This window comes from Oncorhynchus nerka, linkage group LG10 (genome assembly GCF_034236695.1).
Source record: "Oncorhynchus nerka isolate Pitt River linkage group LG10, Oner_Uvic_2.0, whole genome shotgun sequence".
In the NCBI taxonomy this organism is placed as follows: domain Eukaryota; kingdom Metazoa; phylum Chordata; class Actinopteri; order Salmoniformes; family Salmonidae; genus Oncorhynchus; species Oncorhynchus nerka.
This window is the reverse complement of record NC_088405.1, coordinates 13401423-13423893: the sequence shown is the minus strand read 5'-3', so window position 1 is coordinate 13423893 and position 22471 is coordinate 13401423. Positions and strand designations below refer to the sequence as shown.

Here is a 22471-nt window from a genome sequence, read left to right as displayed (position 1 = left end):
CTGCTGTGCTCTACTGTACTGTAATGTAGTGTACTCTACTATACTTTAATGTACTCTGCTGTGCTCTACTGTACTGTAATGTAGTGTACTCTACCGTACTGTAATGTACTCTGCTGTGTTCTACTCTGCTGTGCTATCCAAACTTGTTAAAAATAGATGTCTATGATTGGCTCAGATTTGGTCCGGTCTGAACCTGACCAAAAATGAATGTCTGTGGACGTTGAAATCAAGGCCGGCTGGACAGCACAAGTCCAAAAGACGCCTGCGTCGGTCCGTGCTTAGTTGGTTCTGTGTTGACCACTGATCATATAAACCCTTGACTGTGTTATCTGTGTGTTCAATTGACTGTGTTGTCTATCTCCTCTACTGCCCCATCCACCCACTGCAGACCCTGGAGAAAGCCTTCCTGCAGCTGTGTGAGACCTCAGACCAGGTGGGCTCCAAACACAGCACTTACCCTCAGGGTGGGGTACTAGAGAGCGGCCAATCACTCGAAAGCGGCCGGGAAGAGATTCAACCAATCCTGGGAGTCGGGCCGGGACCAGTTGAAGAGCTGCCCAAATACTCAGGTAAATGTAGGGTTGTATGGACACTACACTGTATATACTCAGGTAAATGTAGGGTTGTATAGACACTACACTGTATATACTCAGGTAAATGTAGGGTTGTATAGACACTATAATGTATATACTCAGGTAAATGTAGGGTTGTATGGACACTACACTGTATATACTCAGGTAAATGTAGGGTTGTATGGACACTATACTGTATATACTCAGGTAAATGTAGGGTTGTATGGACACTACACTGTATATACTCAGGTAAACTGTATATACTCAGGTAAATGTAGGGTTGTATGGACACTACACTGTATATACTCAGGTAAATGTAGGGTTGTATGGACACTACACTGTATATACTCAGGTAAATGTAGGGTTGTATGGACACTATACTGTATATACTCAGGTAAATGTAGGGTTGTATGGACACTATACTGTATATACTCAGGTAAATGTAGGGTTGTTGGACACTATACTGTATATTTGAATTGAATTTCCTAAGATATTTAATACTGTGTGTGTTGGGTTGGGTTTTACTCTCTTTGTCGGGACCAGAAATCCTCACGAGGATAGTAAAACAAGGAAAATTCAGACAAGTGGGGACATTTTAGGCTTAGGGGTTAGGTTTAAGGTTACAATTAGGGTTAGAACTAGGGTTAGCAGTTAGGGTTAGGTTAGGGGTTAAGGTAAGGGTTAGGTTAAGTGGTAGGGTTAGGAAAAATACAATTTTGAATGGGAATCAATTGTTTGGTCCCCACAAGGATAGTAAAACAAACGTGTGTGTGTGTGTGTGTGTGTGTGTGTGTGTGTGTGTGTGTGTAGCGGACTGGAAGGTACGAGTCAGGCATGTGATGCCAAAGTGGAGGAACATCGCAGCTCTGATTATCAAGACCACGGTGCGGATGAAGAGAATGCCTGGGTGAGGAGGATGAGGATGAATTAAAGGAGTAGAATGAGCTGGAGGAAGGCAGACACGATAATGATGAAGATGATGATCCCTTAAATCTTCCAACCAAAATGTCTGGAATACCTGGGAATTCTGGGAAAGTTCTGCAACCCCAGTCTGATTGCATTGTATCTGTCCAGGTCCCTGTTTTTCCAGTTCCTTCTGCCAGTCATGCAGATCTCTCTGATGTGTCTGTGTATCGGAGGAGACCCCAAAGGAATACAGGTGGCTGTGGTCAACAATGAGACCTCCTCCAGTTCCTTCAGCCAATCCCTGCTCTCCTTCCTTGACAACTCCAGCGTGCAACAGGTACTGGACCAATCGCTGCTGGTCAGACTTAGTCCACTAGATGGAGGAATAGGGGGTAACACTGTCCTCCTGGTCAGAAGTAGTCCACTAGATGGAGGAATAGGGGGTAACACTGTCCTCCTGGTCAGACTTAGTCCACTAGATGGAGGAATAGGGTGTAACACTGTCCTCCTGGTCAGACTTAGTCCACTAGATGGAGGAATAGGGTGTAACACTGTCCTCCTGGTCAGACTTAGTCCACTAGATGGAGGAATAGGGTGTAACACTGTCCTCCTGGTCAGACTTAGTCCACTAGATGGAGGAATAGGGTGTAACACTGTCCTCCTGGTCAGACTTAGTCCACTAGATGGAGGAATAGGGTGTAACACTGTCCTCCTGGTCAGACTTAGTCCACTAGATGGAGGAATAGGGTGTAACACTGTCCTCCTGGTCAGACTTAGTCCACTAGATGGAGGAATAGGGTGTAACACTGTCCTCCTGGTCAGACTTAGTCCACTAGATGGAGGAATAGGGTGTAACACTGTCCTCCTGGTCAGACTTAGTCCACTAGATGGAGGAATAGGGGGTAACACTGTCCTCCTGGTCAGACTTAGTCCACTAGATGGAGGAATAGGGTGTAACACTGTCCTCCTGGTCAGACTTAGTCCACTAGATGGAGGAATAGGGTGTAACACTGTCCTCCTGGTCAGACTTAGTCCACTAGATGGAGGAATAGGGGGTAACACTGTCCTCCTGGTCAGACTTAGTCCACTAGATGGAGGAATAGGGTGTAACATTGTCCTCCTGGTCAGACTTAGTCCACTAGATAGAGGAATGGTGTAACACTGTCCTCCTGGTCCGTAGTCCACTAGATGGAGGAATAGGGTGTAACACTGTCCTCCTGGTCAGACTTAGTCCACTAGATGGAGGAATAGTGTGTAACACTGTCCTCCTGGTCAGACTTAGTCCACTAGATGGAGGAATAGGGTGTAACAGTGTCCTGCTGGTCAGACTTAGTCCACTAGATGGAGGAATAGGGTGTAACACTGTCCTCCTGGTCAGACTTAGTCCACTAGATGGAGGAATAGGGTGTAACACTGTCCTCCTGGTCAGACTTAGTCCACTAGATGGAGGAATAGGGTGTAACACTGTCCTCCTGGTCAGACTTAGTCCACTAGATAGAGGAATAGGGTGTAACACTGTCCTCCTGGTCAGACGTAGTCCACTAGATGGAGGAATAGGGTGTAACACTGTCCTCCTGGTCAGACTTAGTCCACTAGATGGAGGAATAGGGTGTAACATTGTCCTCCTGGTCAGACTTAGTCCACTAGATGGAGGAATAGGGTGTAATTTAAGACCTAGCTATAGTCACTGATGGTGTCCCCTGTCCCTCCCTGCCCTAGGTGAACCTGTCCCATGCTGAGGCTTTTGCAGGGGCCTATAACGGAGAGTACTGGGCCGTCATCGGGTTTGGAAATAATTTTACCAGCTACCTGACCAAGAGGTGAGACCTACCTCTGGACCTGTCTCTAGTCTCATCTTCTTACCTTGTTCTTCTGTTCTCTTCTGTTCTCTTCTCTTCTGTTCTCCTGTCTTCTCTTCTGTTCTTCCCTCTCCTCTCCTTTCCTCTCCTCTCCTCTCCTCTCCTCTCCCTCCTCTCCTCTCCTCTCCTCTACTCTACTCTACTCTACTCTACTCTACTCTACTCTACTCTACTCTACTATCTTCTTGCCTCTTCTATCTCTTCTCTTAAATCAATTCAATTCAAGGGCTTTATTGGCATGGGAATCATGTGTTAACATTGCCAAAGCAAGTGAAATCACTGTCCATGCTGTTGAACTTTAAGGCCACCAGTGTCAAGATTCTTCCCTACAGCGTAATGGAAACCTGTGCACCTTCCAGCTGCCAATGTGACATTGCATTCCACTGTCTTACACACACCCACACACAGACAGATAGACAGACACACACGGACAGACACACACACATACACACACACAGTGAGGTCAACAAGGCATCTAACATGATGATGACTCTGTGGTGAGGAAGGGTACACCAGTCACCAGTATGTCTGTCTGTGACAGTGTGTATCTGCATGGATTCCTCTTCGTGTGTGTGTGTGTGTGTGTGTGTGTGTGTGTGTGTGTGTGTGTGTGTGTGTGTGTGTGTGTGTGTGTGTGTGTGTGTGTGTGTGTGATCAGCCGTGAAGTGGAAAGTCTGGTCTTGCCTGTCGATCAGGGTCACACACACCTGGGCCGACCAGGTAGCTTACTGCATGCACACACACAGTATCATGTTTGTTCTGTGTTGTATTATGCAGGATGATCCAGAGGCAGGTCTCTAAGGAGGTGGTGGATGGAGGGTCGGTGCACGTCTGGTTGGACCTGACCAGTAAGCTTTCACTCCGCAGTCTGTTGGCATGTGACAGTGTTCCAGAATGTACCTTCAAATAGAGTAGAATACAATACTGCTAGAATAGAATAGATCTGAATAGAATAGAACACTGTTAGAATAGAATGCCATAGAATAGATCTGAATAGAATAGAACACTGTTAGAATAGAATGCCGTAGAATAGATCTGAATAGAATAGAACACTGTTAGAATATAATATAATGCCGATAGAATAGATCTGAATAGAATATAACACTGTTATAATAGAATGCCATAGAATAGATCTGAATAGAATAGAACACTGTTAGAATAGAATGCCATAGAATAGATCTGAATAGAATAGAAAACTGTTAGAATAGAATAGATCTGAATAGAATAGAACACTGTTAGAATAGAATAGATCTGAATAGAATAGAGCACTGTTAGAAAATAATGCCAATAGAATAGAATAGATCTGAATAGAATAGAACACTGTTAGAATAGAATAACATAGATCTGAATAGAATAGAACACTGTTAGAATAGAATAGATCTGAATAGAATAGAACACTGTTAGAATAGAATAGATCTGAATAGAATAGACCACTGTTAGAATAGAATAGATCTGAATAGAATAGAACACTGTTAGAATAGAATAGACCACTGTTAGAATAGAATAGATCTGAATAGAATAGACCACTGTTAGAATAGAATAGATCTGAATAGAATAGAACACTGTTAGAATAGAATAGATCTGAATAGAATAGAACACTGTTAGAATAGAATACTGATAGAATATCTCTGAATAGAATGGAACACTGTTAGAATATAATGTCGATAGAATACAGTAGATCTGAATAGAATAGACCACTGTTAGAATAGAATAGATCTGAATAGAATGGAACACTGTTAGAATAGAATATAATGCCGATAGAATACAGTAGATCTGAATAGAATAGAACACTGCTAGAATAGAATGGAATGCCAATAGAATAGATCTGAATAGAATTGAACACTGTTAGAATAGAATACTGATAGAATAGATCTGAATAGAACACTGTTAGAATAGAATGCCGATAGAATAGATCTGAATAGAATAGAACACTGTTAGAATAGAATACAATGCCAAAAGAATAGATCTGCATAGAATAGAACACTGTTGGAATAGAATAGAATACTGATAGAATATAGTTGATCTGAATAGAATAGAATAGATCTGAATAAAATAGAACACTGTTAGAATAGAATGCCGATAGAATAGAATAGATCTGCATAGAATAGAACACTGTTAGAATAGAATAGATCTGAATAGAATAGAACACTGTTAGATTAGAATGCCGATAGAATAGAATAGATCTGCATAGAATAGAACACTGTTAGAATAGAATAGTTCTGAATAGAATAGAACACTGTTAGAATATAATAGAATGCCAATAGAATAGCATAGATAGTTTGGCTGTGAAATTGACCTCTAGGTGTTAGTGTAACTGTTTTACAATACTGTGGGGGTCTTCTGAATGATGGATCATCTCCCAAGTAATGGAAATGGATTTTGAATGCTTTTCAAAGTAAATGATTGATTAGTTTTATTCCACCGCTGTAAACGTTCAAATCATTGAAATAGATCAAACATTTTTCAAGTGATGTTAGTTAAACTTATGGTGACATTGTTTTAACCTTTTAATGTATTTTCTCCAGATCGACAAATCGCCTTAATGCTTCAGAAAAAAATGAAAGATGCCTTTGAGGTACACCAGAGTTCCCTTTTCTTTGTTTTGTCATTAAGTGATGAATGATACTGGAAGAGTTATTTGACTTTTGAGAGTGTTATTATTTATATGGCTTCTGCCTCTCTGTTCCCTCCTCAGGGTTTTATCCAGTATAAGATGAGTAGCAGGTCTTACCTGCTCTCTCTTCCTGTCAAGGTATGAAAATCCCCTTAAAACCCTGGTTAAGTCCCAAATGGTCCATAGGGCCGTGGTCAAAAGTAGTGTCCTATGTAGGGAATAGGGTGTCATTTGGGAAGCAGGCCCTGTGTTGATAGTATTCTGCCATCCACATCTACTAGCCTTGCTAGTGTCTGATTAAGCTGTTGTCTTCCCAAGACCACAATGTAACCCGTGTTGTTGAATGTATACAAATGTTGGATCCATTCCTGATGAATACACAGATGTACTCAGTGTACTCAGCACTGGGGGGAAAGATTTCACTTACTATTCTTGTGTCACATTTCTCATTTTTTAACACCTTTTGCTCGCTATTTCTCTTTGTCCCGTTTCTCTTTCCAGTTTGAGGAGCCCATCTATGGCAGCATGAACTCAGACTTCACCACGTTTGTGACGCCAGGCGCCGTTCTGAGGTAGAGATTCAGTCCACGTCTGAATCTAGTCCGCTTTACTGAGACTAAGCTGATAATCTGTTAAAATACTGTATTTCTTACGGTTTCCCTCCTCTTACTCTCTCCTTGTCTCTCTCTCTCTTTCTGTCTCTCTCTCCTGCTCTCTGTCTCTCTTCTCCCTATCTCTCTCTCCTGTCTCTCTCTCTTTCTGTCTTTCTCCCTGTATCTCTCTCCTGTCTCTCTCCTGTCTTTCTCTATCTCTCTCCTGTCTCTCTCTCCCTGTCTCTCTTTCTCCCTCTCTATCTCTCTCCTGTCTCTCTCTCTTTCTGTCTCTCTCTCCCTGTATCTCTCTCTCCTGTCTTCTCTCTCCTGTCTCTCTCACTCTCTCTGTCTCTCTCGCTCCTGTCTCTCTCTCTACTCCATATAACTTCCTCATGTTTCCTCTTTTTCCCCTTCTCTCCTTCCTCATTCTACCACCTCCTCCCTTCTCCCTCATTCTACCCCTCTCTCCTTCTCTCTCTCCCTTCCTTCTACCCCCTCCCTCCTTCTCTCTCCCCCTTCTCCCTCATTCTATGCTCTCTCCTTCTCTCTCCCCCTCATTCTCTCCCTCCCTTCTCCCTCATTCTACCCCCTCCCTCCTTCTCGCTCCCCCCCATTCTCTCCCTTCCCTTCTCTCTCTACACAGCATCACTTTCTACCTGGCAGTGGGCTTGACGGCTCTGTCCTTTGTGATAGAGAGGAAGGAGGGGCTAATGGAAAGGTGCTGGGTCTCAGGTAAGAGGTCAAAGTTCACAGAGTGGGTAACAAAATGGCACCCTATTTTCTATTTAGTGCTTACATTTTGACCTGGGGTAAGCGTCCCACACAGCACCTATAGAGGGCTTGCAAGGACGTCACAAATCACCTAGCAACCCCCATGTTGGAAGACCAAACTCAAGTCTGATGAAGTCCTCCAATCCTCCACATGGCTGGCTGCGTTTTGTTACCACCGGAAACTTCGGGAAGATTTCCCATTATTTCTAAGGACCCAGGAAATGGAGTCAGTGGGAGAACCTATTCAAGTAAGTAAATATAAAAAAAACAATGTATTATTAGCTAGCTTGCTACAGAAACTTAGTGTGCAGGCTAACTCAAATTAGCTGCTAACGTAATGTTCGCTAGTTAACAAACTTTACATACTGTATACTGTAGCTAGCTAGGTGAATTAAATATCACCAGTTTGCTAGCTTCATATTAGCTAGTTAGTTATCTTGATGTATTTATCGTTGTAACTCCAAATGCTTTTGTAGCTAGTTAGCTAGCTAACAGCCATGGAAGAGGGTGAAAGGATTAGCTCGCAGTTCCAGCTGTCAGAGAGCAGAGAGCAGGCTACTCTAGATAGGGCAGGTACCTTTGTGGGAGGACATTATGAAACTATTCTCTAGTTCCAGTCCCTAGTGAGATACTGAGGACAGAGAGCAGGCTACTCTAGATAGGGCAGGTACCTTTGTGGGACGACATTATGAAACTATTCTCTAGTTCCAGTCCCTAGTGAGATACTGAGGACAGAGAGCAGGCTACTCTAGATAGGGCAGGTACCTTTGTGGGAGGACATTATGAAACTATTCTCTAGTTCCAGTCCCTAGTGAGATACTGAGGACAGAGAGATAGAGCAACATAATATTCAGGGCTGTCTAACTTGAGTATAATGCAGCCTGTTTCTTTTCGATGTCTGTCCTCAGATACAGAGTGCTGTGAAACCCTGTCTGCAGATGAAGAGGTCCAAATTAATGTCCCAAGAGAATATACCATGGATTATATATTAGTACATTTTTGTGAAGAAAAATACAGTTTAAAAGTCACACAATGTATAAACACATTACAACTGGAGCAGGCCAACCGTACTGGGTGTGCAGGCTTCTGTTCCAGCCTTACAATAACACACCTGATTCAATGTGTCAAACCTAACAGAAGTCTGTTCCCTCAGTAGATCAGTGGAGTGATGTTGGACACCTCTGTTTTTGACATTTTTTTTTTGTTCACCTGAAATTGTTTTAGTAATAACGGCATACGTGTTACTAAAATGTCTAGCCTTTTACCTAGGAGTTGGCTTACTGGAGGACTGGAGGACAGTGTAAAATGTCTAGCCTTTTACCTAGGAGTTAGCTTACACTTTGACAGTGTTGATTTGTGCAGTTAAGTGTTAATGTAACTATTATTCAAGATGAACTAGTGTTGATTAATCACAGATCACAATCCTGCAATAAAGAGGAATCTGTCTCTAATTTGTCTGTTTCTGTGTTCTATTCTCAAATGAACATTTACCTCTCCAATTAGTTTTATTTGATTGTGACAATTTTTTCAGGAAATCGGCCATGTGAACCCATTTTGCAGCTGATAATGGCATGCAGCACCAATGCAGCCACAGGCCTACAGCAGTGGTTCCCAACTCCAGTCCTCCAGTTCTCCCAACTCCAGTCCTCTAGTTCTCCCAACTCCAGTCCTCTAGTTCTCCCAACTCCAGTCCTCTAGTTCTCCCAACTCCAGTCCTCTAGTTCTCCCAACTCTAGTTCCCCCAACTCCAGTCCTCCAGTTCCCCCAACTCCAGTCCTCCAGTTCCCCCAACTCCAGTCCTCCAGTTCCCCCAACTCCAACCCTCCAGTTCCCCCAACAGCCCAACTCCAGTCCTCCAGTTCCCCCAACTCCAGTCCTCCAGTTCCCCCAACTCCAATCCTCCAGTTCCCCCAACTCCAGTCCTCCAGTTCCCCCAACTCCAGTCCTCCAGTTCCCCCAACTCCAACCCTCCAGTTCCCCCAACAGCCCAACTCCAGTCCTCCAGTTCCCCCAACTCCAGTCCTCCAGTTCCCCCAACTCCAGTCCTCCAGTTCCCCCAACTCCAGTCCTCCAGTTCCCCCAACTCCAGTCCTCCAGTTCCCCCAACTCCAGTCCTCCAGTTCCCCCAACTCCAGTCCTCCAGTTCCCCCAACTCCAATCCTCCAGTTCCCCCAACTCCAATCCTCCAGTTCCCCCAACTCCAATCCTCCAGTTCCCCCAACTCCAGTCCTCCAGTTCCCCAACAGCCCAACTCCAGTCCTCCAGTTCCCACAACAGCAACCATTGTTGTAGCCCCAGACAAACCAACCTGATTCAACTCAGAGGGCCTGATGATTAGTTGACAAGTTGAATCAGGTGTTTGTCCACAGTTACAATAAAACTGTACTGTTGGGAGGGGGTACTGAGGACCGGAGTTGGAAACCACTGGCCAATAGCATGATGGCATTAGTCTTATGGGCATTTGCAATGCAGCCCTTGACATTATGCTGCTGAAGCTTAACTCACACACTGTTGACATACTGTTCAGCTGTAGACTATGTATATGAAGCTAATCATTATACTAGATGTTCTGCATGCTTTGTGCTGACATGACATTTTTGGATGTAAATCTAACCTCGTAATCTAGGTGGTGAAATGTCTGAAAGCAGGAGATTAGATCCTTAGCTTAAAACGTACACACAACTATACTGAACAAAAACATAAAGGCAACATGTTTCATGAAATAAAAGATCCCAGAAATGTTCCATACGCACAAAAAGCTTATTGCTCTCAAATGTTGTGCACAAATTTGTTCACGTCCCTGTTAGTGAGCATTTCTCCTTTGCCAAGATAATTCATCCACCTGACAGGTGTGGCATATCAAGAAGCTGATTAAACAGCACGATCATGACACAGGTGCACCTTGTGCTGGGGACAATAACAGGTCACTCAAATGTGCAGTTTTGTCACACATCACAATGCCACAGATGTCTCAAGTTCTGCAGGAATGTCCACCAGAGCTGTTGCCAGAGAATTTAACTTTAATTTCCAACTGGCCTCACAACCGCAGACCACGTGTAACCACGACAACCCAGAACCTCCACATTCTGCTTCTTCACCTGTGTCTGAGACCAGCCACCTGCTGATGAAATTGAGGGGTATTTCTGTCTGTAATAAAGCTCTTTAGTGGGGGAAAAATCATTCCGATTGGCTGGGCCTGGATTCCCAGTGGGTGGGCCCATAGGCCCACCCATGGCTGTGCCTCTGCCCAGTGATGTGAAATCCATAGATTAGGGCCTAATGAATTTATTTAAATTGACTGATTTCCTTATATGAACTGTAACTCAGTAAAATCGTATACATTTTTAGCATATTGAGTTTATATTTTTTGTTCAATATATTTCATTCTATTTTTTATTTGTATTATTATTTTTTAACTCTGCATACATTGTTGGGAAGGGCTCATAAACTAGCATTTCACAATAGTGTACACCAGCGCATGTGACAAATAAAATGTGATTAGATTGTAATCAGAATGATCCACCATCTCCCCCTAGTGGTCAATACTGGTCAGTACACGGATGATGATCTGAGCCCATAGTGCACTATAGAGGGCTTACAGTTGACGTACAGTGCTTGGAAGACGACAGCATGAATTATTCTGACAACAGCCAAGTATCTACATGATAACAGTGCCTAAAACTAGTTGATTCATCACCATGGTCATTTTCTGTAGAGTATTTGGCAGAGGAGGGCTACTTTGAAGAATCTCAAATAGAAAATATATTTTGATTTGTTTAACACTTTTCTGGTTACTACATGATTCCATGTGTTATTTCATAGTTTTGATGTCTTCAAAAAAATAGAGTAAAAATAGTACAAATATAAACCTTGAACCTTGAATGAATAGGTGTGTAAAAACTTTTGACTGGTACTATATGTGAATGTGTGTTTGTGTTGTTTCGGTATGCGTTGTGTCTAATGTGTGTGTGTGTTGTTTCGGTATGCGTTGTGTCTAATGTGTGTTTGTGTTGTTTCGGTATGCGTTGTGTCTAATGTGTGTGTGTGTGTGCATGTAGGGTATGTGAGTGTTTTGGGGTTTTGTGTGGGAGTGTCAATGTAGTGTGTGTGAGTGTGTATATATAGTCTAGTGAGTGTGTGCACAGCTCAGTGCTGATAGGCTCAGTGCTGATAGGCTCAGTGCAGATAGGCTCAGTGCTGATAGGCTCAGTGCAGATAGGCACAGTGCAGATAGGGTCAGTCCAATAATTGACTATTTAGCTAAATCACCATGGGCCCCACATTATGAAAAAATAAATACATTGCTTCTCCCTTTTCCTCTATGTTCTTCCTATTCTCTCTCTCTCTCTCTCTCTCTCTCTCTCTCTCTCTCTCTACCTCTCTCTCTCTCTCTCTCTCTCTCTCTCTCTCTCTCTCTCTCTCTCTCTCTACCTCTCTCTCTCTCTCTCTACCTCTCTCTCTCTCTACCTCTCTCTCTCTCTCTCTACCTCTCCCTCTTATTTTCTCTTTCTCTCTATTCCTCCTTCTCTCTCTCTCTCTATCGCTCTCTTTCTTATTCTCTCTCCTTACTCTCTCTCTTTCTCTCTATTCCTCTTTCTCTCTTCCTCATTCTCGCTCTCTCAATTCAATTCAATTCAATTTGCTTTATTGTCATGACGTAACAATGTACATATTGCCAAAGCTTACTTTGGATATTTACAATATGAAAAATAAAAATGAGAATCAAAATTGTCAACGGGACAACAGTAACAACAATAACCAAGGGTCAAAATAACCATACATTGAACAATAACAATAAGCATACAGTAGAGGACATGTGCAGGTTGATTGGTCTGTCAGACACTGTCCCTCAACTTATGGCAGGCAGCAATGTAGTGTGCTGCCAACACACAGCTCTCTGCGTCCTCCCCCAACAGGACGGGTAGCCTACTCTCATCAGAGAGGTTTTTGAAACCTTGAATAAGGGTTTCAGATTTGGGGAAATGACACTCTCAAATTGTTTATATTTTTGACATTTTGTCAGGAAATGCAGCTCCGTCTCAGGTTCTGCTGCGGTGCAGTGGTTGCACAGCCTGTCCTCTACAGGGAGCCAGGTTTTCCTGTGTCTACCCTTCTCAATGGCAAGGCTGTGTTCACTGAGCCTGTACTTTGTCAAGGTTTTTCTAAGGTTTTGATCAGTAACCATGGTCAAATATTTAGCCACAGTGTACTCCCTCTCCCTCTCCCTCTCCCTCCCCCTCCCCAAGGTGTGAGTTCAATGGAGACCGTGCTGGCGTATCTCATCTCCCAGCTGATTATCATCAGTGTCCAGATAATTCTACTGCTGATCTTAATGCTGCTTGTCTTTAAGGTAACACACACACACACAGGTCTCTGTATGGTGACAATAGAAAGAGTCAGACCCTTATGTAACAGACACTATATCATTGAATAACATGACCTAACCTTTTGTCTTTCTCACTTTTTACTGTCTCCTCCTCCAATCCCTGTCCTCTCTCTCTCCGTCCTTCTCCCCCTCCTCCAACTCTCGCTTTCCTTCCCCTCTCTCTTGCTCTTTCTCCCCCTCCTCCGCCTCCCTCCCTCCAGATCCCTAATGAGGGGAACCTGGTGTTGGTTATAGCTCTGATCGTGCTGCAGGGCATAACAGGCACTTCCTTTGGTCTGGTCATCTCATCCGCCATCGATGACGAACAGAACGCCACCCAAGCTGCCCTTGGTATCTTCTACCCCAACCTCATCGTCAGTGGTACGTCACACACTCACACACGGACGCACATACACACGCTAGCACACAGAGACACACACACACACTGTCTTTTACCCCAACCTCATCGTCAGTGGTACGTCACACACTCACACACGGACGCACATACACATCCTAGCACACAGAGACACACACACACACTGTCTTTTACCTCAACCTCATCATCAGTGGTACGTCACACACTCACACATGGACGCACATACACACGCTAGCACACAGACACACACACACACACTGTCTTTTACCTCAACCTCATCGTCAGCGGTACGTCACACACTCACACACGGACGCACATACACACGCTAGCACACAGAGACACACACACACACACTGTCTTTTACCTCGATGGTCAGTAGTACGTTTTAGGGGGTTTGATTTCCGTAACTATGCCAAACTACAATAGTGTCTTCCATGTTCTCTCAATATCAAATCAAATCAATTTATAAAGCCCTTCGTACAACAGCTGATATCTCAAAGTGCTGTACAGAAACCCAGCTTAAAACCCCAAACAGCAAGCAATGCAGGTGTTGAAGCACGTTGACTAGGAAAACTCCCTAGGAAGGCCAAAACCTATGAAGAAACCTAGAGAGGAACCAGGCTATGATGGGTGGCCAGTCCTCTTTTGGCTGTGCCGGGTGGAGATTATAACAGAACATGGCCAAGATGTTCAAATGTTCATAGATGACCAGCAGGGTCAAATAATAATAATCACAGTGGTTGTAGAGGGTGCAACAGGTCAGCACCTCAGGAGTAAAGTAAATGACCAGCATGGTCAAATAATAGGTCTGGGACAGGTAGCACGTCCGGTGAACAGGTCAGGATTCCATAGCCGCAGGCAGAACAGTTGAAACTGGAGCAGCAGCACGGCCAGGTGGACTGGGGACAGCAAGGAGTCATCATGTCAGGTAGTCCTGAGGCAATTCAATAAAGTTTAATTAAATCCTATTCAGTTCAGTTCAATTACTCTTTCTGAAAATAACACTTTCTTGGAAGAAAATCCATGTTGCCAAAGCAGATCAGTTTAGGACATGTCTCTGTCTTCTGAGCCTCACAAAGAAGAACAGCACACACACACACATCTCACTCTCTCTTTCTCTAAGACAGTCTCTTTCCTCCTCTCCCTACAGGTATAATCTGGCCTGTGGAGTGCATCCCCTATCCACTACGTTACATCAGTCTGGCCCTGCCCCAGACCTACGCTTCTGAAGCCCTACGATGCATCATGTACAGAGGTAACACACACACACACAGACACACACACACACACACAGACACACACACACAAATATAAATACTGTACTTAAACTCAGCAACAACAAAAAAAGTCCTCTCACTGTCAACTGCATTTATTTTCAGCCAATTTAACATGTTTAAATATGTGTATGAACATAACAAGATTCAACAACTGAGACATAAACTGAACAAGTTCCACAGACATGTCACTAACAGAAATTGAATAATGTGTTCCTGAACAAAGGTCAAAATCAAAAGCTACCAGCTGCATTAAGTACTGCAGTGCATCTCCTCCTCGTAGACTGCACCAGATTTGCCAGTTCTTGCTGTGAGATGTTACCCCACTCTTCCACCAATGCACCTGCAAGTTCCCAGACATTTCTGGGGGGAATGGCCCTAGCCCTCACCCCCCGATCCAACAGGTCCCAGATGTGCTCAATGGGATTCAGATCCGGGCTCTTCGATGGCCATGGCAGAACACTGACATTCCTGTCATGCAGGAAATCACACAGAACGAGCAGTATGGCTGGTGGCATTGTCATGCTTGATGGTCATGTCAGGATGAGCCTGCAGGAAGGGAACCATGAGGGAGGAGGATGTCTTTCCTGTAACGCACATCGTTGAGATTGCCTGCAACGACAACAAGCTCAGTCCCAGACCATGACGGATCCTCCACCTCCAAATCGATCCCGCTCCAGAGTACAGGCCTCGGTGTGACACTCATTCCTTCAACGAATCCAACCATCACCCCTGGTGAGACAAAACCGCGACTCGTCAGTGAAGAACACTTTTTGCAAGTCCTGTCTGGTCCAGCGACGGTGGGTTTGTGCCCATAGGCGATGTTGTAGCCCTCTCAGCCTATTGCGGACAGTCTGAGCACTGATGGAGGGATTGTGCGTTCCTGGTGTAACTCGGGCAGTTGTTGTTGCCATCCTGTACCTGTCCCGCAGGGGTGATGTTCGGATGTACCGATCCTGTGCAGGTGTTGTTATACGTGGTCTGCCACTGCGAGGATGATCAGCTGTCCGTCCTGTCTCCCTGTAGCGCTGTCTTAGGCGTCTCACAGTACTGACATTGCAATGTTTTGTCCTGGCCACATCTGCAGTCCTCATGCCTCCTTGCAGCATGCCTATGGCACGTTCACCCAGATGAGCAGGGACCCTGACCACATCTGCAGTCCTCATGCCTCCTTGCAGCATGCCTAAGGCACGTTCACGCAGATGAGCAGGGACCCTGGGCATCTTTCTTTGGTGTTTTTCAAAGTCAGTAGAAAGGCCTCTTTAGTGTCCTAAGTTTTGTGACCTTAATTGCCTACCGTCCGTAAGCTGTTAGTGTCTTAGCGACCGACGAGCATGGGAAACAGTGTTCAAACCCTTTACAATGAAAATCTGTGAAGTTATTTGTATTTTTACGAATTACGAGTTTACACACACATACACACACACACACATACACACAGACACACACACACACACACACACACGCACAACATAGTCCCGAGCTCACAGTGGAGGAAAGATATCATGCTCTCTCTCAGTCTGTCTCATCTTCATATCACAGTACAAACACACACACACACACAAACTCTCTCTCCCACACACAGAGAGAGAGAAAGACACCATCTTACCTTGTCTCTCCCTCAGGCTGGGGTCTCTCCAGAATGATCGTGTGGCGAGGCTTTGTTGTCACCCTGGGCTGGAACACTTTCTTCGTCATCCTGGCCATCGTCATCCTCAAGTTGAGGATGTGAAACTCCAACCCAGGGAAGATCTGTGCCTATGTAGTGTATGTGAATGTGTGAGGGTTTTGTGTGGGACTGTCAATGTGGGGTGTGTAAGTGAGTGTGTATATAGTCTAGTGAGTGTGTGTGTAGGGTCAGTGCAGATAGGGTAACTTTCCCCCTCAGTCACGTTAGTTTGGCTACTCAACCTATCTATTTGTCACTCACAAACCAATCAAAAGCCTGAAATGTGCACCTGGACACTGCACCCGCCCACTCAGGTGTTACGAGTGTAATCACCGTCAGAAGAGTGATCATCGTCTGAGGACTGTTATTATGGACAATAACATGAATGTGTGTGATACGTTTACAGCAGGATTCTACTGTCCTGCCGTTATAAGTCTGTAATGTTTGTGTGTTTTCCCGATACAGCTTTGCATATTATTGATAGTTAATTGCCATTATTGCATTGGTTGCACAGGTGTTTTTATGTAGGAGATTTATTGTACTGGTAACACAAGGCGGGAATTGTTAAAAGTTAAGAAGGGTCTTTTTTGTCAAAGCAGGTGTTGGGGTCAGAGTTATGCGTAGCCTCATTAGACTGACTTTCAAACGCACAACTAGGTTGCCTGGCAACTCAAACTGAATCATTCCGCTGCTCGATGTTCGCTACATACTTCGTTGCGGAGAAGGAACTAACGTCCGTGGGCATGGCGTAGCTTTTGGCCAGAGAAAGGATTTTTGCCCATATGTCATGTCTTTCTAGAATGGCCTTTTAAGAAATATTAATTGGGAAAATGTTTGGTCTCTTTCTCAGAAGTTTCTTTTAACTAATAATATTAAAGAGGTTTAATATAAATGAATCCACAAGTGCTGCCCTACTAAACATGATCTTGAAGTTTTTTTAAATACATTGATGTTTCTTGTACCTTCTGTAATGACCAACATTACCTTCTGTAATGACCAACATGACCTTCTGTAATGGCCAACATGACCTTCTGTAATGACCAACATGACCTTCTGGAACTTCTGTAATGACCAACATTACCTTCTGTAATGACCAACATTACCTTCTATAATGACCAACATTACCTTCTGTAATGACCAACATTGCCTTCTGTAATGGCCGGCGTTGCCTTCTGTAATGACCAACATTACCTTCTATAATGGCCAACATTAACTTCTGTAATGACCAACATCACCTTCTGTAATGATCAACATTACCAACATCACCTTCTGTAATGACCAACATTACCTTCTGTAATGACCAACATCACCTTCTGTAATGACCAACATTGCCTTCTGTAATGGCCAACATTACCTTCTGTAATGACCAACATCACCTTCTGTAATGACAAACATCACCTTCTGTAATGACCAACATCCCCTTCTGTAATGGCCAACATTAACTTCTATAATGATCAACATTACCTTCTATAATGGCCAACATTAACTTATGTGATGACCAACATCACCTTCTGTAATGACCAACATTACCTTCTATGATGACCAACATTAACTTATGTAATGACCAACATCACCTTCTGTAATGATCAACATTACCTTCTATAATGGCCAACATTAACTTCTGTAATGACCAACATCACCTTCTGTAATGATCAACATTACCAACATCACCTTCTGTAATGACCATCATTACCTTCTGTAATGACCAACATCCCCTTCTGTAATGACCAACATTACCTTCTGTAATGACCAACATTAACTTATGTGATGACCAACATTACCTTCTGTGATGACCAACATCACCTTCTGTAATGACCAACATTACCTTCTGTAATGACCAACATCACCTTCTGTAATGACCAACATTACCTTCTGTAATGACCAACATTACCTTCTGTAATGACCAACAGGAGACTGCTTCACATTTAGTTTGGTATTGCTCTTATACCAGGAAGCTGTGACAAGATATCTGGAGATTGTTTTCAATCATAAACATTTTCCCTTCTACTTGAAAATGTGATAATTGGTTTTAAAAGTATAGCAAAGTCTTTCTTCTTAAATCAACCTCATTGGTATTTGATCTCAATTCCATATTCATAAATGTAATGACAAAAACCTCTTCACTATTTTTGGAATGAAATTGAACAATATATAAAAACATTTCTTCTTCTGATATCAAAAACAACCAAAAGGTTGAATGTAGTAATAAGGTTTTGACATAATGTATGGTCTGCATTACCCTGACTGTTGTTTGCCATGTTTGGATACTCTGTTGTGTACTCTGTTTTTCTATATTGGTATTTTTTGAACAATAAAATTAAAAAGACAACTAGGCATATCAGACTACAAATAAGCAGTTTGTTGTCCTGGCAACTGGGAAGAAGTGGAATAATATGAGAAGCATGGAGAATAACAGTAATGTTATTAGTAATGTTATGTGGTTTAGTGTAGGTTGGAGCCAGAAATGTGAACTGGAGCCTGGATTTGGACCTATTTAAAATATTGTTAATTGAGATACGTTAAATACACACAAAATGTTTTTTTTGGAGGAAGCTAAACACTTACACAACCAAAAGTATGTGGACATCTGCTCATCAAACATCTCATTCCACCCAATAGTTACAGGGAAGATGAATGAGCCAATTGGAAGCTGGGGATGATTAGGTGTCCATGATGGTATGAGGGCCAGATGGGGAATTTAGCCAAGACACCAGGGTTAACACCCCTGCTCTTACAATAAATGCCATTGAATCTTTATTGACCATTTTGTCAGACCAGAGGAAAGAGTGCCTCCTACTGGCCCTCCGACACCACTTCCAGCAGCATCTGGTCTCCCATCCAGGGACTGACCCTGCTTCAGAGGCAAACAGCAGTAGGATACAGGGTGGCATGCTGCTGGCCTCTGCTGCACAACAGTGAGTAAACAAACAGCAGTGGGCTACAGGGTGGCATGCTGCTGGCCTCTGCTGCACAACAGTGAGTAAACAAACAGCAGTGGGCTACAGGGTGGAATGCTGCTGGCCTCTGCTGCACAACAGTGAGTAAACAAACAGCAGTGGACTACAGGGTGGCCTCTGCTGCACAACAGTGAGTAAACAAACAGCAGTGGGCTACAGGGTGGCATGTTAATGGCCTCTGCTGCACAACAGTGAGTAAACAAACAGCAGTGGACTACAGGGTGGCCTCTGCTGCACAACAGTGAGTAAACAAACAGCAGTGGGCTACAGGGTGGCATGCTGCTGGTCTCTGCTGCACAACAGTGAGTAAACAAACAGCAGTGGGCTACAGGGTGGCCTCTGCTGCACAACAGTGAGTAAACAAACAGCAGTGGGCTACAGGGTGGCATGCTGCTGGCCTCTGCTGCACAACAGTGAGTAAACAAACAGCAGTGGGATACAGGGTGGCATGCTGCTGGCCTCTGCTGCACAACAGTGAGTAAACAAACAGCAGTGGGCTACAGGGTGGCATGCTGCTGGCCTCTGCTGCACAACAGTGAGTAAACAAACAGCAGTGGGCTACAGGGTGGCATGCTGCTGGCCTCTGCTGAACAACAGTGAGTAAACAAACAGCAGTGGGCTACAGGGTGGCCTCTGCTGCACAACAGTGAGTAAACAAACAGCAGTGGGCTACAGGGTGGCCTCTGCTGCACAACAGTGAGTAAACAAACAGCAGTGGGCTACAGGGTGACATGCTGCTGGCCTCTGCTGCACAACAGTGAGTAAACAAACAGCAGTGGGCTACAGGGTGACATGCTGCTGGCCTCTGCTGCACAACAGTGAGTAAACAAACAGCAGTGGGCTACAGGGTGGCCTCTGCTGAACAACAGTGAGTAAACAAACAGCAGTGGGCTACAGGGTGGCATGCTGCTGGCCTCTGCTGCACAACAGTGAGTAAACAAACAGCAGTGGGCTACAGGGTGGCCTCTGCTGCACAACAGTGAGTAAACAAACAGCAGTGGGCTACAGGGTGGCATGCTGCTGGCCTCTGCTGCACAACAGTGAGTAAACAAACAGCAGTGGGCTACAGGGAGGCCTCTGCTGCACAACAGTGAGTAAACAAACAGCAGTGGGCTACAGGGTGGCCTCTGCTGCACAACAGTGAGTAAACAAACAGCAGTGGGCTACAGGGTGGCATGCTGCTGGCCTCTGCTGCACAACAGTGAGTAAACAAACATCATATGACTGGGGACGCCCGGTAAGCTGCATAATGAAACATTGTGACAGTTGAAGTGAACAACTTGATCTTCTTCATCTCCTAATGTATTGCACAAGTGGACTGCAGGTATTTACTTAAAAAAGTAAATACAAATATTCAAATGTTTTAAAATAAACTTCAAATAAATAGTTACGATGGATTTTTTTTTTAAAACATCCCGTGGCTTTTTCCAAATACACCGGTATACGGTACACCGCCCGAGCCTACTTGGCACCTGAAAGTGCACCTCAATAGGCTAAAGAGGATCCTCTTTCCATTGGCTCGGTGCAGCAACCTCTTCCCTTGGTTGCCTTGCCTACGTGAACACTGTGACAGATGCGGGTCAGTCGGCGCGGTACATGGCTGTTCAGAATGGACACCTGGATGTGGTCCAACTCCTCCTTGAAACAGACGCTGACCCCCAACAAGCCAGCTGACGGCATCTCTATGTCCTGTCCTCTGTACTCAGGTAACACACACACAACAGAAGGACTTCGTCAACCTTCTTAGAAGTTTTACACCTAATGCTATTGGATGGTCTGTGTAGCTGTAGACGCTGGACACACAGAGATGGTGGAGTTGCTGGTTCGGGAAAGGGGAGAGGTCAACGGAACATACACAAGACACTGTGGCTCCAAGAGATCCTGCCTTCATCAGGCTGCTCTTAAGGTAAACAGACACACACACACACACACACACACACACACACACACACACACACACACATACAGAACAGATATGGTTCTACATTCGGACCTGTTGTGAATCAGAGATGCAGTATATCCTCAAACACAGGGGCATACCCAGACTAGAGCAGCCGAGCGGGAGCCTCTCAAGACCAGAGCAGCCGAGCGGGAGCCTCTCCAGACCAGAGCAGCCGAGCGGGAGCCTCTCCAGACCAGAGCAGCCGAGCGGGAGCCTCTCCAGACCAAAGCAGCCGAGCGGGAGCCTCTCCAGACCAGAGCAGCCGAATGGGAGCATTCTCACTGGAGAGGAGTTATGTGGACTGTTGTGTGAGGGCCTCAGTCAGTTGTTCTACACCTCCTACTGGCTCCCCCTGCTACTGCAGGCAGGACTGGAGCCCTCCCTACAGCTGCATCCTGCATCTAACATGGAAAAAAAACACATTTACTTGCTTATGGAATCCATCGTGCCTGTTTCCTTTACTTGTGAGACTTTTGGTGGCAATGGAGGCCACTCCTGGATTTACAGCTGCAGACAGGCCCTGTGAAGGCTTGGTTAGAGGGGCAGTAGCACTGTGAAGGCTTTGTTGGAGGGCATAGGGGTAGCCACGTGAAGGCTAATTGGAAGGGCAGCTGTAGCCCTGTGAAGGCTAGGTCGGAGGGGCAGGGGTAACCCTGTGAAGGCTAGGTCGGAGGGGCAGGCGTAGCCCTGTGAAGGCTAGGTCGGAGGGGCAGGGGTAGCCCTGTGAAGGTTAGGTTGGAGGGGCAGGGGTAGCCACGTGAAGGCTAATTGGAAGGGCAGCTGTAGCCCTGTGAAGGCTAGGCTGGTGGTGCAGGGGTAGCCCTGTGAAGGTTAGGTTGGAGGTGCAGGGGTAGCCCTGTGAAGGTTAGGTTGGAGGGGCAGGGGTAGCCCTGTGAAGGAAAGGTTGGAGGTGCAGGGGTAGCCCTGTGAAGGTTAGGTTGGAGGGGCAGGGGTAGCCCTGTGAAGGTTAGGTTGGAGGGCAGGGGTAGCCCTGTGAAGGAAAGGTTGGAGGGGCAGGGGTAGCCCTGTGAAGGTTAGGTTGGAGGGGCAGGGGTAACCCTGTGAAGGTTAGGTTGGAGGGGCAGGGGTAGCCCTGTGAAGGTTAGGTTGGAGGGGCAGGGGTAGCCCTGTGAAGGAAAGGTTGGAGGGGCAGGGGTAGCCCTGTGAAGGTTAGGTTGGAGGGGCAGGGGTAGCCCTGTGAAGGTTAGGTTGGAGGGGCAGGGGTAGCCCTGTGAAGGCTAGGTTGGAGGGGCAGGGGTAACCCTGTGAAGGCTAGGTTGGAGGGGCAGGGGTAACCCTGTGAAGGTTAGGTTGGAGGTGCAGGGGTAGCCCTGTGAAGGCTAGGTTGGAGGGGCAGGGGTAGCCCTGTGAAGGTTAGGTTGGAGGGGCAGGGGTAGCCCTGTGAAGGTTAGGTTGGAGGGGCAGGGGTAGCCCTGTGAAGGTTAGGTTGGAGGGGCAGGGGTAGCCCTGTGAAGGTTAGGTTGGAGGGGCAGGGGTAACCCTGTGAAGGCTAGGTTGGAGGGGCAGGCTAGGTAACACACAATAACATTTACACATTACATTTTTTGTCATT

The 22471-nt window shown here is 45.2% G+C and overlaps 1 protein-coding gene across 4 annotated transcripts in view; it reads left to right on the top strand.

Moving 5' to 3' along the window:
- The window catches only part of LOC115127544 (ABC transporter G family member 20-like), a 117440-nt gene extending 100388 nt beyond the window's left edge, over positions 1 to 17052 (top strand). For all 4 annotated transcript variants that reach the window (XM_065023023.1, XM_065023024.1, XM_065023026.1 and 1 more), the window contains 13 exons: positions 389 to 569; positions 1383 to 1479; positions 1647 to 1815; positions 3198 to 3298; positions 4115 to 4185; positions 5863 to 5912; positions 6033 to 6089; positions 6453 to 6523; positions 7188 to 7276; positions 12562 to 12665; positions 12902 to 13061; positions 14207 to 14311; positions 15956 to 17052. In XM_065023023.1, coding sequence (XP_064879095.1) covers positions 389 to 569; positions 1383 to 1479; positions 1647 to 1815; positions 3198 to 3298; positions 4115 to 4185; positions 5863 to 5912; positions 6033 to 6089; positions 6453 to 6523; positions 7188 to 7276; positions 12562 to 12665; positions 12902 to 13061; positions 14207 to 14311; positions 15956 to 16062 — 1362 coding nt within the window. In that variant the 3' untranslated portion in view covers positions 16063 to 17052. The remainder of the gene's footprint in view (positions 1 to 388; positions 570 to 1382; positions 1480 to 1646; positions 1816 to 3197; positions 3299 to 4114; positions 4186 to 5862; positions 5913 to 6032; positions 6090 to 6452; positions 6524 to 7187; positions 7277 to 12561; positions 12666 to 12901; positions 13062 to 14206; positions 14312 to 15955) is intronic.
- Positions 17053 to 22471: the final 5419 nt, after the last annotated feature.